Source organism: Saccopteryx leptura, chromosome 3 (assembly GCF_036850995.1).
Source record: "Saccopteryx leptura isolate mSacLep1 chromosome 3, mSacLep1_pri_phased_curated, whole genome shotgun sequence".
Taxonomy (NCBI): Eukaryota; Metazoa; Chordata; class Mammalia; order Chiroptera; family Emballonuridae; genus Saccopteryx; species Saccopteryx leptura.
The window spans coordinates 31,279,212-31,291,301 of NC_089505.1; the positions used below are offsets into that span (position 1 = coordinate 31,279,212).

A 12,090-nucleotide genomic window follows, 5' to 3' on the forward strand; every position below is an offset into this window, starting at 1 on the left:
GAAGTTCTGGGTTAAAACAGTATAGTCTGGCTGTATTCCTTCCTTCCTTCTTTTCCATCCTTCCTTCCTTTCCTTCCTTTCTTTCTTTTCTTTCTTTATTTCATTCTTTCTCTATCTCTCTCTTTGTTTGTTTCTTTCTTTCCTTCCTTCTTTATTTTCTAATAACCTCCTTGTCCTGCCTAATTTCTGCTTATAAATCACTTCCATTTTGCATAACTCAAAGCACCCTTCTGTTACTAGATTCATGAATAATTTAATAAAACCAATTTAATTTTCAGATTTGCTAAATGGAATTTCGTTTTTAACATAAACCATGGTAAATGAAATAAGAGTTGAGGGGAGAGGGGAGAGAGGCAAAGAAATTGAAAACGTGGGACATTACAAGGGAAAGGGCAAAACCACTTTCAGAAGGGCAGCTGTGTCAATGAGTTATGGTGAGTAGACGCTGAGAATGCCCATTGTATTCGGTGATTCTGCAGTTCCCTCTACTAAACAGAGGAGACAGAGGCTAGCTCACACCAGGTGCAGAGGATCAGGGGTGGTGAAGAAGGTGAGGTCACCAGAACTAATGCTGCCTCCAGACAACTGTCTAGGAGAGAGAGGAAAGATGCCTTGAAGGAGTCAGCACGAGCCCATCAGGAGGAAGTCACGGGCACAGTGACAATCCTAAGATTCTAGTGTCACAGTCCCTGGAGAAAGACCTAACAATGATAGAAACAAAGACCAAGGGCGTTTCCTGCTGCCCAGAACTTCTCCAGCTTCCTAGAACCAGAGTGAATTAAATTAAGTGGAAATAAACACCTAGGAAAACCCTAAGAAAGCAAGCAATTGTCACACCTCTTTATGAAAAAAGGGCTGTTTCCAAACTCAGAATGAGCCTGAATCAGTCCCACGTATCCCAAAGAGTCCCCTGTTCTCATGTGTGTCTCTTTCTTGAGTTCAACGGTGACCAACCAGAAAAAGGACTCGGGAACCAGGGCTTATAGACCAAGGGGGGAAATGACATGGTGACACTTTCTATGGAAGTTCTCAGTCTAGCACAGTCTGCAATAGATCCCTGAGTCTAGAGGAAACTTAATCCAATTAGATAGGTATTAGAATAGAATGATTTCAGAAGGAAACTGCTATGGTCTGAAGGAGATTATTTATTTTTTACTTTCATTCTAAGTATCAGATTTCCATGCAAATACATCATTAGAGTAGAATAAAGAGTTAATTGAATAATTTTAGTTAGTTAAAAAGTTGTTCAAATTACTTAAAAGATTCCCTTATTTTTTACTTTTCTGTCTCTTAAATGACTGAGATCAAACCCCTGTATATTCAGTATTCACCCTATGTATTTACAAATGGGAAAAACATTTGCATACATTAGAGCAATTACCACAAAAGAATTTTTCTAGGTGACCCCTCCCATTTAAGTATATGTTCTACTGTACATATGCATACTTACACAGACTCAGATGCATCTACATAAAAGATCAGTGAAGCTCCCATACATGAGTATGTACTAGAGCAAGTAGAAAGATGTAAAATTTGTGCACACATCTATTGACACTAAAGGTTTCTGTTTGTTTGCTTGTTTGTTTTTTCTCCCTCTCCTTGCGAGGCTAAATCTGAAAGGGTGCGGATGAAAGGAGCATTGTGTTTCCCTGGTCCCTGCCTTAAGCGCGGAGGGTCCCTCTCATACATTCTCCCATACAGGGTTATAGCTAAGATCGGCAAAGGAGTTCCACTTCTGCTCTTCAGACGTCCATCTCTCGAAACCTGATCAAAGAAACAAGGGATTAACTCCTGTGAACAGCTCAGTTTCCAGCCCACAGGCCTTCTCTGTCAATATCATTCTAAAAGCAGCATAAAATAGTCAAAAGCACACAGAATTTGGTGTCAGAAGACCCATGTTTCAGATCCAAAGATCTAATAGCAAAGGGACATTGGGTGAAAATGCAGCAAATAAATCTATTGTGCAGGGGTTAAAAAAGATATGTATAAAAAAGAGTTAACTCTTAAAGCACTATAGAGAGTATTCAGTATTACTATCATTATTATAACTTCTTAAAATAACACACCCATGAAATAAGTTGTGGATGCCTTATTTAATCTATTTAACTTAGATATTCTATACCATACAAGTAGGGAAAACATTAGTTGCCTGCCACCACCTGCAATCAATATTTCTATTTTAATTTCTCCATAACGTTACAGTGGCCTTGGATTTCAAAATCATACTTATGTAGAAAAATGAACATCAAATTCTCCATTACACCTTACAGGCAGTCAAGAACCACACTTGTCTTCCATATCATAGCTTCCACATGTCTTTAAAGTGTTGCTAGGGTAATATGAGCCACAACATTGCAACACTGACTCATTATTTTAAATATTTTTCATTATGCCCGTCTACCTCATCTGTTCAAAGAAATTCATTATCCTGAAAACCTCCTACCTCATAATAGCTTTCAGGGGCAAGCTGACTCCCACTGAGAATGAGCTGTGGGAAAACATAACTCATTCCAAATGTGCCACTGAGGGAGAATTCTTCAAACTTGGTAGAAGCTGACCCTATAGGCTTCCCACAAGTTCTCAGGTCAGTGGTTCGACACTTCACTAATGTGCATATCTATGTAGGCAAAGAAAGGAAAAGTGGTTAGAAATCTTGGAAATGTTTTCTCAGCAAAAAACACAATTTCAAGGAATAGAGAAATGTATATTAGGTTGCCTCTTAAGCAGAGTTTTTTGAATTGTAAGTCATAACCTATTAGTGAATTCTAAAATCAATTCAGTGTCAGTGGGTTAGAATTACCCCCCCCCTTTTAACAAGAGAGAGAGACAGATAGACAAGGACAGACAGACAGGAAAGGAGAGAGATGAGAAACATCAATTCTTTGTTGCAGCTCCTTAGTTGTTCATTGATTGCTTTCTCATATGTGCCTTGACCAGGAGACTCCAGCCGAGCCAGTGACCCCTTGCTCAAGCCAGCGACCTTGGCCTCAAGCCAGTAACATTGGGCTTCAAGCCAGCAACTTTTGGGCTCAAATAAGAGACCATGGGGTCACATCTATGATCCCACAGTTAAGCCAGCTCAAGCTGGTGAGCCCATGCTCAAGCTGGATAAATCGACACTCAAGCCAGTAACCTCGGGGTTTCAAACCTGGTTTCTCTGCATCCCAGGCTGATGCTCTATCCACTGCACCCCTGCATCGTCAGGCTATTTTTCAATTAAGCAAAATGAAATAAACTAGAATATTAAAAATAGGAGGGCACAGCACGCAATTATTATATCATGAATGTTTGTTTGATTGAATATCTCTTGTAACTCAGTCACACATCTTGACTGCACTGGGTCATGATGTAAAATGGATTTGTCACTCTGGGATCTAGTTGACAGTTGACAGTTTTGAAAAACACTGCTCTAAAGTAACCTGACCAAAAAAAAAAAAAAAAAAAAAAAAAAGAAAGGAAGAAAGAATGCATGGAAGTTGCACTTTTTAAAACTTGAACCCGCTTTGTTGAGAACTAATCAATCTGCCTTATGTTTTTACCTTGCAACCAAGAGAACTAATTCTGTTCTTACTAAGACTGAACAAATAAAGTGTTATCAGCGGTGGGGCTGAAATTCAGTGATAAATGTAACATTATTCCTATTAACGGAATCTAATACACTTTTTTTAAAAATGCAATGGTGGCCTAGAAGAAAAATTTATAAAGAAGCCATTCTAACAAATTAAAGCATTTCTACCTGTAAATAAAATGGACGAACTACAGTGTGCAGTCCATTAAAAACTCCTAGTGCATACACCTCATCTGTTCGCTTCTCACACATCTTGTAAGTTAAGTGACAACACAGGTCTTTCTGGCAAACTGTGTAACTTCCTGCATTTCTCTTTAGCTCGATGAAGGTGAACTCGTCAAAAGTAATTATCTCTGAAAACTCTGACTGCTCAGATGAGAAATGGCTTGATACTTTTGGCATAAGCACTCCAGTCAACAGGTGCAGGGTAGGTGGGTTCACTCCGAGGCCTGGCCTTCAACTCTGAGAGCATCAGCTGGCCACTCTCTGTTTCCATGTCATAGTGATACGCCTTGATTCCTTGAGGTGTGTAGATTCCACTCCCTATGAGCAAAAGAAAGAAACACAATCTTGGGTTCAAATTTTGCATAGTGACAAACTAATAAAACCATTCCAATAAGAAATTAAATATAAAAGTTATGGAAGCAAAAAAAATTTCAAGATAGGTAAGGAGATGGCTTTTATGTTGGCATAAGTTCCAGTTTGAGTCTGTTGGCTCTGCTTGTACTGAAATTACTTGACTTGAATGACTTTCCTTTTTTTTTTTTTTTTTTTTACTTAAGGTACTTCCCCCCTTTTATAAATCAACTTAAAAACAAACTGGAAAATTCACCATACACGAAGAATAATTTTAGCTCCTCCCTGATCTAACTTATTTGTTTGAGATTCCTCTGGATCAATGAATAAGAAAGCTGTCAAGAGGAGCCCTGGCTGGTTGGCTCAATGGTAGAGCATCGGCCTGGCATGTGAAAGTCCTGGGTTCGATTCCCGGTCAGAGCACACAAGAGAAACACTTATCTGCTTCTCCACCCTTCCCACTCTCTTTTCTCTCTCTCTTTTTCCCTCTCACAGCCAAGGCACCATTGGAGCAAAGTTGGCCTGGGCACTGAGGTTGGCTCCATGGCCTCCACCTCAGGCACTAGAATGGCTCTGGTTGCAACAGTGCCATGCCCCAAATGGGCAGAGCATCGCCCCCTGGTGGGCATGCTGGGTGAATCCCAGTCAGACACATGCGGGAGTCTGCTACCCTGCTTCTCACTTCAGGAAAAATATAAAAAAAGAAAAAGAATAAAAAAGAAAGGTGTCAAGAGGGAAGTCTGCATTACCTTAAGTGAAGAAACTATAGCATGAGACAAAAGTAGGTTTACAGTTTTTAGTATGCAATACAGAGTTTATTCTTGTATTATTATTTATTAATTGTTATCCATGTGAACAATTATAAACCTATTTTTGCTCCACACTGTATAAAGAATGCACTCTAAAAACCTGGTCAAGTCTAAAGTGATTTTGATACCTCAACAAGATTTATTTCAATATTACTAATAGATGTTGGCTGTAAAGTTCTTTAGATCTGGCTTTTTTTCCTTATGTGGCTTGACTTATTTTTACCTCCAATTTCCCCCTCAGATAAAATTTCAATGATAATGTTTACACCCTTCTTTACTCAAAGAGACAATGTTCCATTTAAAGAATATTGGTACAGAAACCTATGTAATTATGAATTTTGTGACTTTAGAGTTAATTAAATAATCATTAAAGGAAAATGTGGCTTGAAAGTCAATGTAGACTTCTTGAGACTGCCACTGCCACTTGGTTCATGACAAGTGTGAGTTACCTGTCCTATGCATGCTGGTGTTGTGGCCATTCGCTGCAAGCAGGTTGACCCTCATGGTCCTAGCCCAGGCCGAGTGGAAGGGCACAGCTGAGATGAAGGGCAGCAAGTTATACCAGGCTGTGGGGAAGAGAACGCTGTCAACTTGAAACTTGTCCACCAGCATCACAGCCGGCTTGTAAAATAAAATGTCAAAGCAAGTGAAAATGCCGAACTTCCCGAAAGGAGTGTTTAGAGTCACAAATTCTGGATCCTTGGGGAAATCAAAACGAGTTTCCAGTGCAAAGAGATTGTACTGTTAACAAAAAGCAAAGAAGGAGAAAATCAGTAACAAAACTCAAACAGAGGTTACAGGATTCATAAAATGTTTCTCTCATGCATACTATGTACACATTTAAAATTGTCACACACATAAATATGTTTAAATTCTACCAAGTATACCACTGTCTATGAGTTTTCTCACTGTGACATTAGAAATCAAAAACCCATTTTTCTGCAACCAACCAATCAACCACCAACGAGATTACATCTGTAAATATATTTATTAAGTGATTCTTTCTGTCCTAAAATCATAGGTTGAATTTTGAATATGACAAATTTCAGAGTGTTTCCCACTATACTCCTTAAATACCAACAGCACTACTCATGCAAAGTCTGATGCATGTTAACACAATGAATGTTGTCCTGCTCCCCCTATGATACCTCTAGGTTCATGTAAGTTAGCACCCTGTGTTCCTGCACCCTCCCCGTGCAGCAGCCTGTCCCTCATCCCGCAGGGAGCAGCTCAAGGAAGGCATGTGGCCTAATCAGAGTCAAGGCACAGTGAAGTTTCTGCAGGATTTCTCAGTTGAAAAAATACACTCTTCCTCTGTGTTTTCTTGCTGTAAGAATGTGGGATTCATGCTGAGCAGCCATGGAGCTTCTAAAAAGATGGTTAACCCAAAGGAAAAAACCAAATATGTAACAAAGACTAAGAGAGCTGGAAAGATAGATGACATTTTTTGAGCCTCTGAGACACAGACTAATTCTGAAAAGAGACCTACCCTTTCTATGATTTCTGCTTTTTCAGGTACACAAGCAAGGAAATTCAATTTTTTTTTTAGAGAGTGGTTAATCCACTTTCAGTTGGAGTTCATTATTATTGCAACAAAAAGCAAAAGTTTATAATGTCATGAATATCTAAAGCTAATACAAAATGTTATTAAATTGGCTCTAAAAACGAACTCCGGTATTAGGTCCTGGATAAAACAGAGCATTTCACCTTTCTCAGAGAATATTAAAAACTTTGTGACACTATTATTACTGTTTTAATATTTTGCTATATCTTATTTTGTGACTGATTTAAACTCAGACTCCATATGTGAAACCAAAGTAAGTCAAATCCTTTTTCAACTGAAATGTAATCATTAAGAAAAGTGTCCATTGCAAAAGTTCTCCCACCGACATCCAACAGACAAGTACACATATTTCCCACAAACAAATGAAAGAAGTGAAGCAAGTTTAGCTAAGACATGAATGATTCTCACCTTATGGTAGCGTGCCACCAACCTACCCTCGGAATCAAACACCACATTAGTGTTGTATTGGTAACGGCCATCAGGAGGACACTGGGGGTCACTGGCATTGCATGGCTTCTTATCCCCCATATTTGCCACGACGTAGATAGCGTTGTCCCTGGCCAGGCAGCTGAGTCTTTCTTGCACTGGAGCATAGCCTAACCTAATTCAATAGATGTTGCTTTAAATCTCCTATATTTTGGTGATTTCTGAACTTTCTAAGTGATACTTTATTTGCCTGTTACTTATTACACAACAGAAAAAATTTAAATCAACAAAGGACTTTTATAACTCCCATGCAATGGAATCTTTATCTTTATGAAAGCTGAGCTACTTTTTGTGTCAGACTCCAGATTGCAGTGAAAGACAGAAGCGCAAAGGCAATGGAGGAGGAAGAGAAAGATGAGAAGCACACTTTCTCTTATAAAGTATTCCCAGGAAGGCAAACGAGGGGCTTGAAGTTGAACAGTCTCTTCTAGTGGAGAGGACCTTCCCTATAGCCTAGCCATAGTCTTACTAGGAGCCAGTAAATAATTGGCCCTCTATAAATCATCTTCTATAAAGAAAAAAATGTAGTAGTATCTACTAAATATATATTTTTTAAAGAAAATAAGAAAAAAAAAGACACGGAAAAAATATGCACTTGACTCTTCTGGCTCAGTTTCTTCATCGGCCAATGCAACATAATAGCTTCCATTCTACCTGAGAGAGTCCTTGGGGGAAACTTTAACATAAATAGACTATAAAATTGCTTTTCAAAGTAATGCCATATTCACATTAGCTTTAAATATCTAGGATATTTACTAGAAAATAGGAAAAGATTGAGATGATGAAATAGGCAGAATGATAGCTGACTTCAAGTATGTGGAAGGCTCTAATTTGAAGATGAGCTGTGGATACTAACAGAGTGGATATTAACATAATGTGGATATAACAAAGGTGAAAGAAAGTTGTGGAGAGATTTCAGCAGAAAATAAGACACAATTTGTTTTTATCATCTGGAACACCCTGTCAGAGAAGTAGCGTCACTAGTCCCTGGAAAATGTAAATATGTTGTGGGACATTCAGGCGCTCAGAGGAAATCCGGCCAGCACGGCTCAATGGAAGAGGCTGCGCTAAATTCCAGCCGTGCTAATTACCGGTTATGAGCCTAAAGCCTCCTTCTATCCTCATATTTAAAATGGGAATAGTTATCCCTCCTACATAAATTGAACGAGATCATGTGCATAGTGTACCAGGTCCAATTCCTGGGACCAAATAGGCATTCAATAAATAAATAATGGGCATTATGGATTTGGCAGTTGCAAGAGGACAGCCCGGGAAACTGATGACGTCATTGCTTTAGCGTTCATTCAGGCTGTCCCCAGGGTCCCTCAGCCCCTCCGCGATTAACGCTGAGCTAACCTTTGAATAGGAAGAACAGCTTTATAACTATTGTTTTAGATCATTTATTTTCAGAAAAAATAAGGCATGTTGTCCACATTTATGTTCATTAGGACTTTAAATAAATATTATGTAATTTGTTTAATTTTTCTTTTCTTGAGTAAATAATTAGGGTATTTTAATATTGCCTATTAGCTCCCTGTGTAATTATTATGTAATTTGTTTAATTTTTCTTTTCTTGGGTAAATAATTAGGACACTTAAATATTTCCTATTAGCTCCTCATAAGGAAAGTGCAAGTAAGCATGAGACACGTCAGTATTCTAAAGTGGCAGTATTTAAACATGAGGTAAATGATCCATGGTCCTTCTATTATCTCTTTTAGGGATATATTGATATATTACTAGGGAACATTTTTAAAAAATAAATATTACCATTATATTAAATACTGTATTTTTTCTTTTTCTTTTTTCTTTTTTATTCAGTGAGAGAAGGGGAGACAAAGAGACTCCTGCATGCACCCTGACCAGGATTTACCTAGAAAGTCTACTAGGTGCAATGCTTTGCTCCATTGTGCAGCAACCAAGCTCTTCTTAACACCTGAGACAGAAGCTATTGAGGCATCCTCAGAGCCTAGTGTCAACTTGCCCCAATCAGTCCATGGCTGGCTACAGGAGGGGATGTGGAGAGAGGGATGGAGAAGCAGATGAGCACCTCTCCTGTGTGCCCTGACCAGAAATCAAACCCAGGACATCCACACACTGGGCTGACGCTCTACCACTGAGCCAGGCAGCCAGGGCCTATACTTCTTCTTTTCATAAATGAGAGCTGAAAACTTGTCTAAGTGCCCATCAGTAGATGAGTGGATAAAGGCTGTGAAATATTTACACAATGGAAAACCACATGGCCGTAAAAATTAAGGCAGTCTTACCTTTTGCAGAAGGACAAATACCATATAATCCCACTTATATGTGGAAATCTGATGAACAAAATAAACTGATGAACAAAATAGAAACAGAAGCATGGACACAGGGAACAGACAGATAACTGTCAGGGGAGAGAAGACTGGATGAAAGGTGAAGGGATTAGCCAAAAACACATATGTACAACACATAGACAGTGTGGTTACGCTTTTGGTTACAGTGTGGTTAACGTTTGGTTATAGTGTGCACTACTTTTTAATGCATTGGTAGTGTCATTTCAATGAATTATGCATGCACTATTTTAAAAAGTGTGGTTACAGACAGAGTGAAAGGAGGGGTAGGAGCCAGGTGGAGGGGGGCAGAGGGAACAAAACTGAGGACAGAAAGGGATTTTGCTTGAGGCCCTGGGCGCATCATGATGCAGTGTGCAGATCCTTGAAATCTGTGTGGTTTTGTGAATCAATGTCATCCCAATAAATTCAATTAATAATAAAAAAAATAATTTTAAAGTTTCATCAGTCACATATCTTCCAAACTTAAAAATAATTTGTTAGATACTAATTAGGCTTCCAGACATTTTTCTCTTGGGAAAGTCAGTTTTATCAGCTCAGGCAGATAGGTGTATTTTGGTGTAAGGCTCCTAAATGACTGCGAATAATGAATCCTTCCTATTCTGGAAAAAGCCCCCAAGTCAAGTGAACATTGAGTCATGGTTACATGGTGCCTGTAAACACAGACTTCAAAACACTCAGAGAATATTTTTCCAAAAGTGAAGGTCTCAGGGCGAGATTTGACTCACATAGTTGAGTTCCTACATTGCAGCATTCTGGCATTCTTATCAATTTCCAATAGTCAAAATTATTTAACTTCCTCTTTTTCTGCAATAGATATAGTTCCAAACAGATGCATGTAAATTTAATATTAATGAGTTAAATTACTTTTTAATGCATTGGTAGTGTTGTGTCAATGAATTATGCATGCACTATTTTAAAAAGTAAATATGCCTAAAATAATCTATTTCATAAATCTTTCTATTTCATACAGTTTTTTAAAAGAAAGTTATACCTAACCTACAGCTATAAATAATAAGTACAATTTCACAAAGGCCAAGAAAACAAAGAAGTTTAGATCCAGTTCCTTCTGTTGAAAATGTAATAGTGGTAACTAACATTGGAGAGGGCACAAAAGTGTACAGATTCTTTTTTTTTTTTGAGATTTTAGTTATTCACTTTTAGAGAAAGAGAGAGAGAGAAGGGGGAGAAGGGGGAGGAGCAGGAAGCATCAGGTTATTTTGAATCGGCGACCTCAGGTTTCCAGGTCGACGTTTTATCCACTGCGCCATCACAGGTCAGGAAAAGTGTACAGATTCTATGTGTGTTTCTTCACTTGACCCTCTTGTCTACTCTGTAAGGGAAATAGGAGAGGAAATCTTATCCATGTCTTACAGACAAAGAAGCAGAAGTGTCTACGTGTATGTTCTCCGCCTCACATCACTCAGCTAAGAAGCGGTAGAAAGTGGTCTCAGAAAAAGTACTTACTTTTTCAAGTCTTATGAAGCTTCCACTCATTATACTAAATACATGGCTAGTGATAACAATATCAAAGCTCTTTAAAAACATAGCTCATTCATCTTTTTACCATTCTTATAAAGGAGACATCTGATCACGGGTGAACCAACTTACTTAAATTTGGAAACATAAGTCTTAGATACCACAAATTTCTCACTTTGTTGAAACTCAATTAAGCACAGCTATTCTAAAAACTATGCATATACATACTATATTACTCAATAAAGAAAACTACAATAAAAAAACAATGGATCACTATCATCTCAAGTCATTTACCATACAGGAATCACATGCCAGATAGCACACATTATGAAGCATGAGAGGTATCTAAGCACAACGTCGTAGATTTTCTATGTGTCAAGCAAGAATACTAGTCAAGTTACTGCATTTGCTATTGGTATTTCACAATATCATGAAGTTTTCTTCAAAAGTCAAAGGATAATGACATTACATCTGAGGGTCTTTACACGGAGTCCAGTTCACTTCTGGGTCTGGAATATCCTCTAGATAAGGGTAAATGGCGTCCCTTGTGAAGATCCAGCCGTAAATTGCATCTTCTGGGGTCACAATAATATGGGCACCCTACCCAAACAAGTGGGAATAAAGAAGTTTTTCATAAATTCTGAACACTCACACTTTATCAAGTTTCAAATTTCCTTTACAATATCCCAGCCAGTATGAAAAGGGCAATACCTGGGTGGCTGCCTGTTTAACTGCTTCCTCAAAGGCATTTATATTCTTGTTCATCTGTAGCAGAGCTTCTTCTTTTGAAACAGGTATTTTAGTTTCGTTTGGTATAATAACAGCATGCTCATACACAGCAGCAATAAAAGTGTCCAGGGCACCAACACTGAGGAAGAGGAGGGAAAAAACAGCCACATAATGTGGAAAATGTGATGTGATCATAGCTGCGATTCAGTACCCTTTGATAAACTCAGATGCTTATATTTTGTATCACTGGAGAAACTTGCATGTTAAAGCTTTACCAGCTGCCAGTTATGTATATTTTCTGACAAATACATTACACAACTGCACAGAATTCATTTCACATCATTGTGAAAGGATGATGTGCAAGAAAACTGACAGCCAGGATTGCATAATTGGATTGACTCAAGCATACAGTGCCGTTATTGACACTGTTCAGAGGGCCATCAAACTCTAAAGGAGGAATTAAGGAGCCAACTGGATGAGTTCACCCAGTCTAAAGCACACTGGCTATTGAACTCTTTCCTTTTAATAGAATATAATTCCCTGGTAGTTCA

At 38.4% G+C, this 12,090-nt stretch overlaps 1 protein-coding gene across 1 annotated transcript; it reads right to left on the reverse strand.

Moving 5' to 3' along the window:
- Positions 1-1,145: 1,145 nt before the first annotated feature.
- LOC136397200 (vascular non-inflammatory molecule 3-like) lies at positions 1,146-11,734 on the reverse strand. The gene is given in 8 exon segments (XM_066371767.1): positions 1,146-1,764; positions 2,444-2,617; positions 3,737-3,940; positions 3,942-4,111; positions 5,403-5,694; positions 6,926-7,118; positions 11,280-11,410; positions 11,522-11,734. Coding segments are annotated over 8 exon segments (1,587 nt in total). The 3' UTR covers positions 1,146-1,554.
- Between the last annotated feature and the right edge of the window lie 356 nt (positions 11,735-12,090).